This window comes from Pleurodeles waltl, chromosome 6 (assembly GCF_031143425.1).
Source record: "Pleurodeles waltl isolate 20211129_DDA chromosome 6, aPleWal1.hap1.20221129, whole genome shotgun sequence".
NCBI lineage: Eukaryota > Metazoa > Chordata > Amphibia > Caudata > Salamandridae > Pleurodeles > Pleurodeles waltl.
This window is the reverse complement of record NC_090445.1, coordinates 645,197,915-645,214,382: the sequence shown is the minus strand read 5'-3', so window position 1 is coordinate 645,214,382 and position 16,468 is coordinate 645,197,915. Positions and strand designations below refer to the sequence as shown.

The window sequence follows — 16,468 nt, the reverse complement described above, 5'->3', positions numbered from 1 at the left end:
GGTGGGCGTAGACAGGGTCCAATGTGTGCCAAGTGGGTGGATCACTATTGGCTAAATTGAAATTATAACTTCTAGACTTGGCTTAAACAGTGAAGCTGACCTTATTGAATGTTCAAGCCAAAGTTTCAGATGCCCTAAGAGTACTATGTTGTTTTTCCCTAAACTTCTACAACCAATATCTTATAACTGGAAAAGTTTGGCATCACACATATTAGGGCGTCAATAAATTAGAATTAAAAAATGATGGATAAAATGTTAGTGAGTTTACAGGCGAATGAAATACAGCCCAAGAATAGGAATATCCCAGCTATGTGTTTGAGACTGCTCATAGAGAATTAAGTTCTGTCTAGTTAGGTGCTGATTGTCATACCTGGTATTCTAGAATTTAGTGTTGACTAGCTAAATACGATATGCCTTGCCTAGTACTACAGAATTCATTACTGGCCAGTGATTAGTTTTTTTTCGAGCAACCTCGAAACAATATGCCACTTCACAGCACTGAAAAGACATTTGACGCCACAGTACCACCTCTGCATAGTATATATTAATTAACTATTGGCTTCATCTGATATCCTATAGAGAGGCTCTAGTCTTCTTTTCTTTCCTAATTTATGTCTTTACCTTAAGTAAGCACAATCATAAAACGTAAATTTCCTGTCTCAAAAATTATGCGGCTTTCTTTGTAGACCACAGATGTTTGTATTCTAAACTTCAGTAATAATACAAAAAACGTAAACGTGTTCAAAGCTCAAAAACAGCAACTGATTTCATAATTTGTATTTGTTCTAGTAGCTTTTATTTCCTGGCCAACAAATTGAAGTTATGAGACCACCCTTCCCCAAGCACTCACATGACAACATGAGGAACTAAACACAGAACATACAATCTACTACCGCTAAACAATTTGAAAAATATCAGAATTTGACACTTACCACTAGCTTATTTGTTACTTTGGCAGACACAAATCCAAAGGCAAGTATATATAAGCAAGGATGTTTTTCAAAAAGTTGAACTGCCGATTTCTTGTAAATCATCGCAGCCAATACAATGACTGATCCTATATGTAGCATGGGCGAGAGAACGCTAGTTCCCTACAAAGAGAAACCATTGTTAAAAATGTGTGCAAACGGTTAATGTGATATTATTTAATTCACTAAGCAATCAACATTTTTTTTGGGGGGGAGAGGTTAGAAAACGTAATGGTTATTTGATTTCAACAATACCATGTGCACATTAAATCTCTCATTCCTCATCTTTCAAGGAGAGGCAGTCATAAAAAGGTCCGTCCTCTCAAAACATCTCATACTGGCTGAAGCCCCATCTGGATATCCCAAACAGCTGAAAATGTTTCAGTACATCCAAAGCAAAATCATAACCTATTAAATAGATTTTAGAAACCGAAAATCATTTTTTAACCTTCAGATTTGAACAGTGATCGTCTGGAAGCTTGTGGCAAGTAAAAATGTGAAGCTCTTTTGCTGCATAACGGCGCAATGTTTTTTTTTTTTAATACACATGCAACTGTAAAGCCGAAAAGATGGAAAGGAATTCCATGTCAGTATGCTGTACTTTTCCTGAGTATAACAATAATTACCTATACATTTCCTCGGGGTTTGTGGTTTCTGTACACAGTGAGACTGTCAGAAAATGAGGGATAACTTGAGTCTCATTTTAGCTGATGAAAAATAACCCCACATATGTGCACAAACGGTTACATAAACCGAGAGATCGTCTGGTCTACGCTGCATACTACACAAGATAAACTTGCGCAGAGTGGGCGATCCCACACCCCCTCGAAAACACATAATTAGCGACATTTGTTTTCTACTATTAATTTTTTTACTGTGCCGCGTCCCTATTTACACTATTTATAATTTCGCTGACCCCGATTTACTTCTCATAAACTATAACAGCGTTGAGTCACAAGTTTCCTCACTCTTCAACTACTACTTTTACTTCATCCTCTTCTGTTCCTTCTCATCCCTAATTCTTCCGCTTCGTGTAATGCTGCATGTCGGCATCCTCTTCCGCCATCCACTTTCATTTTTCCTTCTGTATCAGAAAATTGAAACCGAACATTCAGTCAGTGATTTCCCTGCTGATTCTACATATATGGTTCTACTGAACAATATGTTCTTCCGAGCATCTTTACCATTAAATAATTGTCTTCCTTTTGAAACCATCATTGTTCTCACTGATTCTACCCAAAGCCCAATTTAACTCGGTGGCGGTGGGCGTAGCGGTAAGGACATACGAGACAACTCGGGGTTTGGTTTGTGAAAGATGTGTATTTTATTGGTAATTCACAAGTCCTCTCTATCAGTCCACGAGTGTCTCTCTCTCTCAGGATAATAATCTTTTCTTTCCTCTTCTCTCTTTCAGGTCTTCTGGAGTCCCGCCGAAGATCTCGTGGTGGAATGGCGTTGTCAGGGAAGCCAGGAAAGGAGGTAAGGTAAGTCATAACTCTGGATTTGCTTCTTGGACTGTTTTAGTATGGTGAGAGGGTTTGGAGGGAGAGTGCGAAGGGTGTATTGGGAAGCGGGGGGTAACCCGATAGTGCAAACACCTTAGTGGGCTAGATCCTTATGGAGGACACGTCAAACTCACATCACCCGTGTCATAAAGGTAAGTGTGGATATTAGTGAAAAGGGGTCACGCTTAGCAAATAGTTCTCTTATTCTTCAAGTAAGCCACAACAACAGCAAATAAGGCAATCCGGTATGAGAAAATAATTCTATGATAATTTTGGCCAGTTATTCCTCTTTTAGTCCCTTCCCTTCCTCCTTCACCCACCAAAGCGTTTATCCTGCTTTGTAAGCAGGACCGTACCTGCTGGAGCCACGCCACTCCAGGGACGTGGCAGAGTCTCTGCGTTTCTGGGCTTCCTTGCCCTCCGTCGATGTTTTCTCCGGGAGTCAGCTGTTCCGGGCGGCTCAGCTCTTCAGGTGGTCCTTCTCCCCCTATCTCCCCTGCGTCTTCCCACTCTGTTTTTTCTTCTGTTCCCACGTCGTCCTCTTCTGTCTTCTCCTCTGCTCTCCCGTCGTCCTCTCTTGTCTTGATTTTTGATTCTCTTCTGCTCTCGCGTCATCCTCTCCCCCCGGGATGTTCCGCAGGGTTTTGGACGATGGGAATCCTGGAGGTCACCATTGTCGGTAGCCGGGTGTTTCGGCGCCCGGCTACATCTCCCCTCCCTAGTAAGGGACTGGTGGAGTTCTGTGCCAAAGGGGTAACGGGATAAGTAATCCGCCGTATATTGCTGGTCCCCTGGGATGTGACGGACCTGAAACAAAAAGGGTTGGAGTTCCATGAACCACTGCAGAACGCGGGAATTCGTGTTTTTGTGTGTAGTCAACCAGGTGAGGGGAGCATGGTCGGTATATAAGAAAAAAGGATGACCCAAAGGTAATACTGTAAATTCTCAATCGCCCATTTGATGGCTAAGCACTACCTCTCAATTATCGGATAACGTTGCTCGCGTGGCAGAAGTTTCCAGCTAATAAACACTATAGGGTGGTTATGGCCTGCTTCATCTGTTTGGAAAAGTACAGTGCCTATCCCTACATCAGAGGCGTCAGTTTGGAGATAGAATGTTTTTGCAAAGTCTGGACAGCTTAAGACTGGTTCGGTGGGGAGGCTGTTCTTTAAGGTGTGAAAACTAGATAGTTGACCTGGGGTTAGGTTTGGTATTCTTGACGGTTGTCCTTTTCGTAATAGGTCGGTAAGAGGGGCCACCAAAATGGAATAGTTCGGTATGAATCACCTATAATAGTATGAATAGTATGAGTTCGGTATGAATCACCTATAATAGCCTAGCCTAGAAAGATCGAAGTTCCCTCTTAGTGACTGGGACCGGTACTTGGTGTATGGCCTCTATTTTGCTCTTTTGCGGTCGCATTTGTCCTTTGCCTATAAAATACCCAAGATACGCAATGTTATTGTAGGCCAGGTGACACTTGGCGGGGTTGGCCGTAAGGCCAGCATAATATGACAATCTGAATATTTGATCTAGGTGGTTAAGATGGTCTTCCCAAGATTCGCTATAGACCACTATATCGTCTAAATAAGCTCCTGCGTATGTATAGTGAGGTCTCAAGAGTCGGTCCATTAACCTTTGGAAGGTAGCGCGAGCGCCATGCCATCCGAAGGGAAGCACAGTGAAATGGTATAGCCCTGAGGGTGTAGAGAAAGCTGTCTTTTCTCGATCTGCCAGGGCCAACGGTATCTGCCAATACTCCTTGGTCAGATCAAGGGTTGATAGATATTAGGCTTTACCTAGTCTTTCTAGCAATTCGTCAACCCCAGGGATAGGGTAGGTATCAAATTGAGATATTGCGTTTAGTCGGCGAAAATAAATACAGAAACGAACCGAGCCATCTGGCTTTGGTACTAGTACAATTGGAGAACACCAGGGGCTGATGGATGGTTCAATAACCCCTATTTGGAGCCTTTTCTCTACTTCCTACTCTACCAGAAGTTTTCGGGCTTCTGGGATACGATAGGGCGGAGGCGAACGATTTGGCCATCTGGGGTTTTGATCTGGTGCTGTGTCAGTGAGGTCCTCCTGGGTTTCGAGGAAAAGAACCTTGCATGCTGTGTTAGAAGAGTGTTGAGTTGGTGTTGTTGCTTTTCTTGTAGTGTGGGACTGATCTGAGGTCGCTTCAGCTCCGAATCTGGAGTAGTGGGGCACAGTTCTATGTCTAATGTTTTGTTAGGGGTTACCAGAAACTCCGTAGCTATTGGAGGAAGGGAGGTAGTTGACTCTTCCCATTTTTTTTTAACAGGTTGATGTGGAAGATCTGTGTCCTCCTTGGGTTTTGCGATATCTCAACCAGGTAAGTGACAGGGGGTACTGCCTTCACTATTTTTTATGGGCCTTGCCATGTAGCTAGCAATTTATTATCTGAGCTCGGGATTAAAAGGAGAACTTTATTGTTTGGTTGTAGTTGTCGCAATTTAGTACCCTGGTCATAGTACCGTTTTTGTTTTCCTTGTGCCCTTTCCATATGTAAACGGACATCTTCCCAAACTGTGTGTAGCTGGGTTTTGAGTTGTTGAGTATACTCTAGTATGGGTCTCCCCCCCCCCTCTTCTTCCTCCCATAATTCGGCAGCCATGTCTAGAAGGAGTACAGGGTTGACGGCCAAAGACCAATTCAAAGGGACTATGGCCCGTGGAGGCTTGTACATGGGATCTTATTGCGTAGAGAACGAGAGGTAATTTCTTATCCCAGTCTCGTACCGACTCGGAGACAGTTTTTCTCAATAGGGACTTAAGAGTACGGTTATATCTCTCAAGGAGACCGTCTGTTTGTGGATGGTATGCTGAGGTTTTGAGCTGTTTGATTTCCACAATTTGGCAGATTTGGGCCATTAAGTTTGACATGAATGGAGTCACTTGGTCGCTCAGAATTTCGTTTGGGAAACCCACCTAGGAAAAGAAACCAATCATAGCATGAGCCACATTCTAGGTTGTCATGCTGGAGCGGGGTATGGCTTCAGGATATCTTGTGGCATAATCTACAAGGACCAACATATATGTATACCCTTTTGTTGATGGAAAGAGGGGACCTACCAAATCCATTACCACCCTTGAAAAGGGGATGTCTATTATAGGCAATGGTGGTAACAGTGCTTTGTTTTGGGGTCCTGGGTCTACCATCTGACATTTAGGGCATTGTATACAAAAATGACGTATTTGGGCATAGACTCCTGGCCAGTAAATGCGTCGTAATAGATATTCTTCAGTTTTGTCTCTACCATAATGTCCCCCTCAGGGTTGACTGTGAGCAAGGTGTAGTACTTGTACTCGGTATGTCTCCGGTTCGACTAGTTGCCGCTTTTCGTGATTGTTAGGATTTGTAATTCTATATAAGAGGTCCTTTTGTATAAAAAATAAGGACCCACCTCACCAGTGATCTCTGATTTAGCCGCTCCCCAAGCATGCTGAAGGGAGGGGTCCTTTTGTTGGCTACTACGGAATGAAGGTAGAGGGTGAAGGGTTACACTCTGCACTTTCCTTGGATCTTTCTTCTCTTACCTCACGAAATAAAGCTTTTTATTGTCTCTTTTCTCCCTCTTGCTAGGTCTATATCGTATGATTCAGGTTTCTATCGGGGTATCCGAAAAGGGGGCCTCCGCCCACCATGACTAGTCAATTTTTTCTCTCTATGCTCTGTAGTAGGTCGGTGGAATGTACATAGTCTGTGCCCACAATGCATTCCTCTACCAGGTGGTCAATAACCCCCACTGTAACTGAATCCTGTTTCCCTTCCCACTCAAGGAGAACAGAAACTAAGGGCTAGTCCTTCATTTCCCCATGTATGCAGCAGATGGAAACTAGTTATTCGGGATGTGGGACCAACCAAGTCGGCCCTAATAACACACTGTCTACACCCAGAGTCCACTAAGGCCCTAATGCTCTGGCCATTAACCGTTATCTCCTGAGTATATCTAGAGTTGTCTTTTCCAGTACATAGGACGCGCCCTCGGGTCATCCCGATCTCCACAGGTTTACCCTTTTCTTCTTTGTGGGGGGCATAGTCGGGCTATATGGCCCCACTCGCCACAACTATAGCATTGAGGCTGTTGCATAGGATGCTTTTCAACTGTCCGAGGAGGGGGGGGCTTCTTCGACATTCTTTCGAGTAGTAGGGCGGTAGGTTAAACTTGGGGGTTGATTAGTGGAACTCGTTTACTTGGAAGGTCCCGTTTTAAACTCAGTTGACCGATGATATGCACAAGCCAGGTCAATAGCCATGTTGGTGTCTACATTGGGATGTTGTCGGATCCAATTACGGAAGGGAGGGCCTCTAGATACTGTTCGAGAAGACTAGCTTTTATGATGTCTTCCCGTTCCGTCCCAATCGGACCTAACCATTTAAGCCCTAGATCTTTTACCCTGTAATATAAGGTCCTGGGGTCCTCTGAAGGTTACCACTTTGACTTCCGGAATCTCAGTCGGTAATGTTCTGCATCATGTCCCATGCGTTCTAGTATGCTCTTCTTTATTTCGTTATATAGAGTGGTTCCATCTGGGTTAGCGGCCTGATAGGCAGTCTCTAGTGTACACGTTAGTAACTGAGCCACATATTGACCCCATCGTTCCTCGGGCCATGTGGCAGATGAAGCTACTCGTTCAAAGTTTGTGAAAAACGCGTCGGGATCTTCCCCCTCTTCATATTTTTGGAAGACAGAGCTTGGGACGTTGGGGTGGACCTTGCGGGCGGCGATAGTATCTGTCAATTTTTGAAAGGCCGTCTCATGTACCAACTGATTATTCGCGATAATGGTGGCTTGGCTCTTCAGGGCACTTTGGAGGGCTTCTCGATCGGCTTTGGCCTCCCTTTGTTGGACTTCCCTGTCAACATCAGGACAGTGCACGCTCTATGGGCGACTAAAATGCAAAAACCCAGTCTTTATGCAAAGGCATAATTCATGCATTATGTTTATATGCAGCTTGTTAACCTTTTGCATTGCAGATTTTAACCTTGAAAACCACTGTTAATAATGTTTGTAATAACTGTTCATTTACTGAGTGTGGTCCCTTTCTAGGACCGTCTAGAAACTTTCCCTGCCCCATGACTGGGTGTGGTCTGTGGGCTGGGCTTGTCTCTATATAAGGGAGTTAAGCCCAGCTCCATGGGCTCACTATTCAGAGGTCCCGGTGCAGAGCAGTAGCAACTTCCTGAGCTCCAGTCCCGGAGGCCTACAATGATATTTCTAGACCTGCCCTCATTATATTGATGATCCTTTTGCAGGGCGGTAAGGCGGAGTTCGGGCTGGTCCCCCGGCCTCCGTTTTCAAAGACAGTTGAGTTTTTGGGCCTAGTTGTGAAACTCCTTGTGTGCGTGATTGTGTTTTCATGACATTTACATATTCTTGTTTAAATCGGCAAGGTACACGATTCAATTCTGGGATGTGATTCTTGACATTCAGATCGGCAACAATGTGCTCAATCATTTCATGATATTTGCATTGTGTATTTTGAATCAGCAAGGTGCGCGATTCATTTCCTGGCATTTTACTTTGACATTCAGATCGGCAACAATGTGCGCAATCATTTCATGATATTTGCATTGTGCATTTTGAATCAGCAAGGTGCGCGATTCATTTCCCGAAATAAAAATTCTTGACATTCAGATCGGCAGTGTGCGTGATCATTTCATGACATTTGCATTGTGAAACTTTGACTCGGCAGCAAGGTGCGCGATTCTTTTCTGGCAGTAAACTCTTGATTTTCAGATCGGCTGTGCGCGCGATCTTTTCATGGCACTGAATACTTTGGTGTGCAGTGTTTGTTGAGGTGCACACATTTATCCTGAGCTTTTGGTTTTCTCAAAACGCTTAATTCAAAGTATGGCATTCTTTGCGCTAATTAAGCTCCTAGTACATTTTCTGTTGTTTTTTCATGGAATGTTCAGATAGCCTTTGTCCTCCTGTAAAAATGCAATGTTTATTCTGAAACTATTTTGAAGAAGGTTTTTGTATTCTAGACAGTATATGATATTTCCTGAAAAGCTCAAAAGAAACATTGTATTAACCCAGTCTTGATTTTTCCAGGTACCTAGATTTCTTGAGGCCTAGTTATAGTCATGTCCTAGGTTATCCAAGATTACAGTATAATAATTATTAGAACCATAGTCTATTGAAAGTCAATGTGATTATATTTTGACATTGTGTTCTTTACCCTCTTGCTTCCTACAGGTCTCCGTCCCAGCTGTTCCCTACCTAATCCCCTTTTCCCCACTTGGACTCTCTTAGGCTCTGCGGTATATCTATTGGAGTTTTGGAGCTTTCTAGTGGTGGACATGTTGGGAACGTGCGCAGGCCCCAAGGATGTGGTCTCCCTGACATTCCCATACTACTTGAAGGTGGCGTTGTCCTTCAGCCAGTTGTTGGATCATGTCTTCAATGGTTGGCTTCACCTCCATGGTATTCCGGTGTTGAGTATGTCCTCCTGTACTCAGCCGCTACTTCTTATCCCACTTTTGACACCACTGTGGCGGTGGGCGTAGCAGTAAGGACATATGAGACAACTCGGGGTTTGAGGTTTGTGAAAGATGTGTATTTTATTGGTAATTCACAAGTCCTCTCTCAGTCCATGAGTCTCCCTCCCTCCCTCTCTCTCTCTCTCTCTCTCTCTCTCTCTCTCTGTAATAATCTTTTCTTTCCTCTTCTCTCTTTCAGGGACGTGGCGGAGTCCCTGCGTTGCTGGGCTTCCTTGCCCTCCAGGCGGCTCCGCTCTTCAGCTGTTCCTTTGCTCAGTTTCTCCCCTGCGTCTTCCCGCTCTGTTTTTTCTTCTGTTCCCACGTCATCCTCTGTCTTCTCCTCTGCTCTTGCGTTGTCCTCTCCGGTCTTCTCCTCTGCTCTTGCGTTGTCCTCTCCCCGCCGTGGATGTTCCGCGGTGTTTTGGACTATGGGAATCCAGATATCCGGATTCCAGAGGGGTGTGTTTTCCTGTCCCGCCCCGCGGTGCCCCCGGGGTATCGGGCTGCCTGGAGGCCGCCATTGTCGGTAGCTGGGTGTTCCAGCGCCCGGCTACACACTCACCATTACCCTTGGAAATTTTCAAAAGAATAGTATGCTTTCGAATCAACAAATAACTAATCTTTCTCATTACCTATGGTTTACTTCCTACACTCCACCTCAAACATAATTTCTTTGATCCTGGATTTTTAATCTTTAATCTGGTCATCAACATTTCGTCTTTTTGGTACCTCTGAACGTATTTGCCACCTTTGACAATGAAAACCATCTCACTTTTTAAGTTTATCTAGTCTTTTTTGCAAGGCCGGACTGGCCGTACCGGGCATCGGGCGTTTCCCAGGAGGCTGAATGGGGGCGTGGGGTGCTTTTGCTACTGGGGGCCGGTTTTGTTGCAGTGCAGCAGTTTTACAAGCACTGCCCAGTCACTCCTATAGCCAACAGTTTGCAGGCAACAATAAAAGTGTTAATACGACTCTGGTGATTAAATGTACCTGCTGGAGAGAGAGAGAGAGAGGGTTTTTGTCTAGGGGCAGTATTGACTCACCCAAGTAGCGCAGAGGGTTAATATGCCTATAGCTAAGAACCTGTACTACGAAGATCACAGAACAGTATTGTATGTGCAATGCTCAGTAGGATACTGCTTTTGTCACAGAGATCCCTTTGTGACTGTGCAGTTCATAAATTACAATCATAATCTAGCACAGTGAGAGATAGAGTGCCAAAGAGCTGCATGCAAACTGCATGGTACAGGTTAGAAAGTTATTTTTTTCCCAGGCTTTGGTGATCCTAAGTTTGCTAAAAAAAAATGTTTTAAAAAGTGTTTGTTTGGGTAGACATAAATTATTAACCCCTTAGCTGCTGGGCCTTTTCCCCCCCAGTGCTGAGCCCTTTTTTGGCTATTTGGGGTAGTTCGCGCTTAGGGCTTCATAACTTTTTGTCCACATAAGCTAACCACGCCAAATTTGCGTCCTTTTTTTCCAACATCCTAGGGATTCTAATGGTACCCAGAGTTTGTGGTTTACCCTGGAGGAGACCAAGAAAATAGCCAAAATACAGTGAAAATTTTGTTTTTTCCAAAAAAATGGGAAAAAAGGGCTGCCGAAGAAGGCTTGTGGTTTTTTTCCCTGAAAATGCCATCAACCAAGGGTTTCTGGTGCTGAAATCACTATCTTCCCACCTTTCAGGAACGGGCAGACTTGAATCAGAAAACCGAATTTTTCAACACAAATTTGGCATTTTACTGGGACATACCCCATTTCTACTATATTTGGTGCTTTCAGCCTCCTTCCAGTTAGTGACAGGAATGGGTGTGAAACCAATGCTGGATCCCGGAATGCTAAACATTTCTGAAAACTAGACAAAATTCTGAATTCAGCAAGGGGTCATTTGTGTAGATCCTACAAGGTTTTCCTACAGAAAATAACAGCTGAAATAAAAAAATATTGAAATTGAGCTGAAAACAACAGCCATTTTTCTTTATGTTTTACTCTGTAACTTTTTCCTGCGATGTCAGATTTCTGAAAGCAATATACCGTTTTGTCTGCTGGACTCTTCTGGTTGCGGGGATATAAAGGGCTTGTAGGTTCATCAAGAACCCTAGGTACCCAGAGCCAATAAATAAGCTGCACCCTGCAGTTGGTTTTCATTCTATACTGGGTATACAGCAATTCATTTGCTGAAATATGAAGAGTGAAAAAGAGGTATCAAGAAAACCTTTGCATTTCCAAAATGGGATCAAGATAAGGTTTTGAGGAGCAGTGGTTATTTGCACATCGCTGAATTCCGAGGTGCCCATACTAGCATGTGAATTGCAGGGCATTTCTCAAATAGACGTCTTTTTTACACACTCTCTTATATTTGGAAGGAAAAAATGTAGAGAAAGATAAGGGGCAATAACACTTGTTTTGCTATTCTGTGTTCCCCCAAGTCTCCCGATAAAAATGATACCTCACTTGTGTGGGTAGGCCTAGTGCCCGCGACAGGAAATGCCCCAAAACACAACATGGACACATCCTATTTTTTTTATAGAAAACACAGCTGTTTTTTCCAAAGTGCCTACCTGTAGATTTTGGCCTCTAGCTCAGCCGGCACCTAGGGAAACCTACCAAACCTGTGCATTTCTGAAAACTAGAGACCTAGGGCAATCCAAGGAGGGGTGACTCGCGGGGCTCGGACCAGGTTCTGTTACCCAGAATCCTTTGCAAACCTCAAAAAGTGGCTAAAAAAACAAGTTTTCCTCACATTTCGGTGACAGAAAGTTCTGGAATCTGAGAGGAGCCACAAATTTCCTTCCACCCGGCGTTCCCCCAAGTCTCCCGATAAAAATGATACCTCACTTGTGTGGGTAGGCCTAGCGCCCGCGACAGGAAACGCCCCAAAGCGCAACGTGGACACATCAAAATTTTTGGAAGAAAACAGAGGTGTTTTTTGAGAAGTGCCTACCTGTAGATTTTGGCCTCTAGCTCAGCCGGCACCTAGGGAAACCTACCAAACCTGTGCATTTCTGAAAACTAGAGACCTAGGGCAATCCAAGGAGGGGTGACTCGCGGGGCTCGGACCAGGTTCTGTTACCCAGAATCCTTTGCAAACCTCAAAAAGTGGCTAAAAAAACAAGTTTTCCTCACATTTCGGTGACAGAAAGTTCTGGAATCTGAGAGGAGCCACAAATTTCCTTCCACCCGGCGTTCCCCCAAGTCTCCCGATAAAAATGATACCTCACTTGTGTGGGTAGGCCTAGCGCCCGCGACAGGAAACGCCCCAAAGCGCAACGTGGACACATCAAAATTTTTGGAAGAAAACAGAGGTGTTTTTTGAGAAGTGCCTACCTGTAGATTTTGGCCTGTAGCTCAGCCGGCACCTAGGGAAACCTACCAAACCTGTGCATTTCTGAAAACTAGAGACCTAGGGCAATCCAAGGAGGGGTGACTCGCGGGGCTCGGACCAGGTTCTGTTACCCAGAATCCTTTGCAAACCTCAAAAAGTGGCTAAAAAAACAAGTTTTCCTCAGATTTCGGTGACAGAAAGTTCTGGAATCTGAGAGGAGCCACAAATTTCCTTCCACCCGGCGTTCCCCCAAGTCTCCTGATAAAAATGATACCTCACTTGTGTGGGTAGGCCTAGCGCCCGCGACAGGAAACGCCCCAAAGCGCAACGTGGACACATCAAAATTTTTGGAAGAAAACAGAGGTGTTTTTTGAGAAGTGCCTACCTGTAGATTTTGGCCTCTAGCTCAGCCGGCACCTAGGGAAACCTACCAAACCTGTGCATTTCTGAAAACTAGAGACCTAGGGCAATACAAGGAGGGGTGACTCGCGGGGCTCGGACCAGGTTCTGTTACCCACAATCCTTTGCAAACCTCAAAAAGTGGCTAAAAAAACAAGTTTTCCTCACATTTCGGTGACAGAAAGTTCTGGAATCTGAGAGGAGCCACAAATTTCCTTCCACCCGGCGTTCCCCTAAGTCTCCCGATAAAAATGATACCTCACTTGTGTGGGTAGGCCTAGCGCCCGCGACAGGAAATGCCCCAAAACAGAACGTGGACACATCACATTTTTTCATAGAAAACAGTGCCTACCTGTGGATTTTGGCCTCTAGCTCAGCCGGCACCTGGGGAAACCTAGCAAACCAGCACATTTTTGTAAACTAGAAACCCAGGGGAATCCAAGATGAGGTGACTTGTGGGGCTCGGACCAGGTTCTGTTACCCAGAATCCTTTGCAAACCTCAAAATGTGGCTAAAATACCACGTTTTCCACACATTTCGGTGACAGAAAGTTCTGGAATCTGAGGGGAGCCACAAATTTCCTTCCACCCAGCGTTCCCCCAAGTCTCCCGATAAATATGATACCTCACTTGTGTGGTTAGGCCTGGTGCCTGCGACAGGAATAGATCACACAACGGTCAATGTTGGTCCTTACGTGAGGCAGCTGTTGACCCTGGGGTGATCCATTCCTGACACAGGCACTAGGTGTAGGCACTCAAGTGGGGTAGTGTTTTTATCAGGACAGGTGAGGAGTCACTGGGTGGTAGGAATGTTGTGGATCCCAGCATATTCCTGTAGTTTGTGTGACAGAAATGCGAGAAAAATAGAGGTTTTTCTCAACATTTCAGCTTTGCAGGGTATTCTGGGTAAGAAAACTTTGGGGAATCCACACAAGTCACACCTCTGTGGACTCCCCCGAATGTCTAGTTTCCAGAAATGTTTGGGTTTAGTGTGTTTCTCTATATGGCCGCCGAATCCAGGACCAAAAACACAGGTGCCTGCCTTACAAAACCAGTTTGTTTTGCCATAGACAATTTTGATGTCTCCACAATATGATTTGGGTGGTGGAATTTGGGGCTGAACTAAATTGGTGAGCTCCCAAGAGAGCACTCTCTCTCTGCTTGCCGCCGCATTCACCTGCTCTCTGGGTTGGCCTAACCCACTATTACCCAGTTGCACGAACAGCTTGCGAAGGGACAGCAGGACTGTCCTCATCACCTCCCTCATAATGTACTGGAAGAGGAGTTTTCGAATGGGACTCCTCTGACTGAAAAATCACTCCCAGAGTCTGCGCCATTGTCCTATCCCTCAGATGCTGTCTCAGTCTCTGATCCTATGTCAGAGCGGTCCTCTATAACCCGAGTGCAGGCAGCAGTCATCCATCAAGATGCCATCTCTGCTATTGGCTAAACTGTTGCTCTAAAACACTAGCCTACGTAGACAGTCACAAAATCGATGGTGTGTGTGAGATACGTGCAACAGTAGAGGCCACCTTACCTGCGCTTCTTCCCTCAATCAGCACGTACTTTCAAGACACTCAAAAAACACCTTGTCACATACCATTCGTCACAGTCTTTAGCACCTCCTGCGCCCAGTCCAACAATCATTATTGGTGCTCCCACTCCCTCCTCCTCGGAATTCCTCATTACCACCCAGCAAAAGTGCCCTTCATCTCTCCATAGACTTTACTAATGTACTCAGCTATTTACATAAAATACAGATGTGCTCTTTGCAGTAGGCATATAAACCTTCTGCGCTTCTTTATGGCACTAAAACTGCCACTAGACAAGTCGGACCCTTTTCCCCCCAGGGAAACCACACACATATTGACAAAAGTGATGTATATATGACAGCCAACCACCTGAAACTCAACTCAAGCAAAACCGAAATAATCCTCTTTGGCCCTCACCAAAAAAACCTGGGACCCCCCATGGTGGCCCACCACGCAAGGCCCTGCACCCACCCCCGCCAACTACGCACGCAACCTCAGCATCATCCTAGACTCCTCCCTCTCTATGACCCAACAAATCAACGCTCTTACCTCCTCATGCTTCAACAAACTCCGTATACTGAAAAACATTAAAATGGATCCCCACAGAGACCAGAAAAACTGTCACTCACGCACTCATCAGCAGCAGGCTTGATTACAGAAACGCCCTCTACGCCGGCACCACTCTAAAACTCAAGTGCAAACTACACGCATCCAGAACTCAGCAGCACGACTCATCCTCGACCTCCACCGACACGAACACATCTCTCCACACCTCAAATCCCTCCACTGGCTCCCCATTGACAAAAGGATCACCTTCAAGATCCTCATCCTCACACACAAATCACTCCACAACACAGGCACTGCCTACCTCAACGAGAGTCACCTTCCACACCCCCACACGAAACGTCCGTTCAGCTGACCTCTCTCTCGCCTCTGACCCCCGCATCAAACACACCACCACCGGGGGCAGATCCTTCTCCTACATTGCACCCAAAACATGGAACGCACTCACAACCCACATTCGCAAGACCCAAAACCTACTTCTTTTCAGGAAGGGCCTCAAAACCTGGCTTTTTGAACAGTGAACCTCCTAGCCCCTTTCCCTCCCCCCCGTCCCCCCCCCCAGCGCCTTGAGACCCTCACAGGTGAGTAGCGCGCTTTATAAATCTCTTTGATACAGATCTACCAATATATATATATATATAAATATATATCTACATAGATATATCTATAGATATATCCATGTACCTAGATATATCTATCTACATAGATATATATATATATAGATATATACATATATTTTTTTTTAGTTGTATTGTTTCCTTGGGGGCCAAAATGGCCCCCAGGGAAACCCTACAACATCTAAAAAAAAAATTGCCACGGGCGACCCCCTGTCATTTCATTTTTTTTTTTTTTTTTTAAATCCCCTGGGGGGGGGGGGGGGGGGGGGTGCGATCGCGCCCCCCCCCCCTCCCCAGGGGGCACAGCTGCGATCGGGGGCCAGAAACAGTTTCAGAAGGCCTCGTAAGAAAGGGGAGAGTCTCCCCTTTCTTACGAGGCCTTTTCAAAATGTTTCCTGACCCCCCCGATCGCAGCTGTGCTGCGATCGGGGGAGCCAGGAAACCTGAAAGTGTTTCCTAGCCCCCGATCGCAGCACAGCTGCGACCGGGGGCCAGGAAACACTTTCAGGAAGGCCTCGTAAGAAAGGGGAGTGTCTCCCCTTTCTTACGAGGCCTTCCTGAAAGTGTTTCCTGGCCCCCGATCGCAGCTGTGCTGCGATCGGGGGCCAGGAAACACTTTCAGGAAGGCCTCGTAAGAAAGGGGAGACTCTCCCCTTTCTTACGAGGCCTTCCCGAACGTGAAAAAGGCCGTTTTCCCCATGAAAGCAGGAAGCGGCCGCAAGGCTGCTTCCTGCTTTCATGGGGAAAACACCTTTGCAACGTCGGCGCGCTGACGTCACAAAGGGGCGGGTGGGGGGCGGGGGGAGACACGGTAGCTTCCGTGTCTCCCAGGGGGGGAAAAAAAATAAAAAATAAATCCTCGGGTGCGACGCACCCGAGGATTTATTAATGCCCTTCCTGGTGTCGGCCACTGGTCGTGACCCGCACCAGGGAGGGTGTGTGGGCGTCGGCCAGTGGCCGACGCCCGCACCTAAGCGGTTAATAAAGTCAACCCTAACAATTTTGTTATGTTCTGAATCCGGAGTTTTTGCTTTCTCAGATCACGCACT

General features: G+C 45.6%; 1 protein-coding gene across 2 annotated transcripts in view; it reads right to left on the bottom strand.

Moving 5' to 3' along the window:
- Window positions 1–16,468, bottom strand: part of CEPT1 (choline/ethanolamine phosphotransferase 1) — a 251,381-nt gene that overhangs the window by 59,109 nt on the left and 175,804 nt on the right. For both annotated transcript variants that reach the window (XM_069238994.1, XM_069238995.1), the window contains exon 8: window positions 933–1,091. In XM_069238994.1, the coding sequence (XP_069095095.1) occupies window positions 933–1,091 (159 nt within the window). The remainder of the gene's footprint in view (window positions 1–932; window positions 1,092–16,468) is intronic.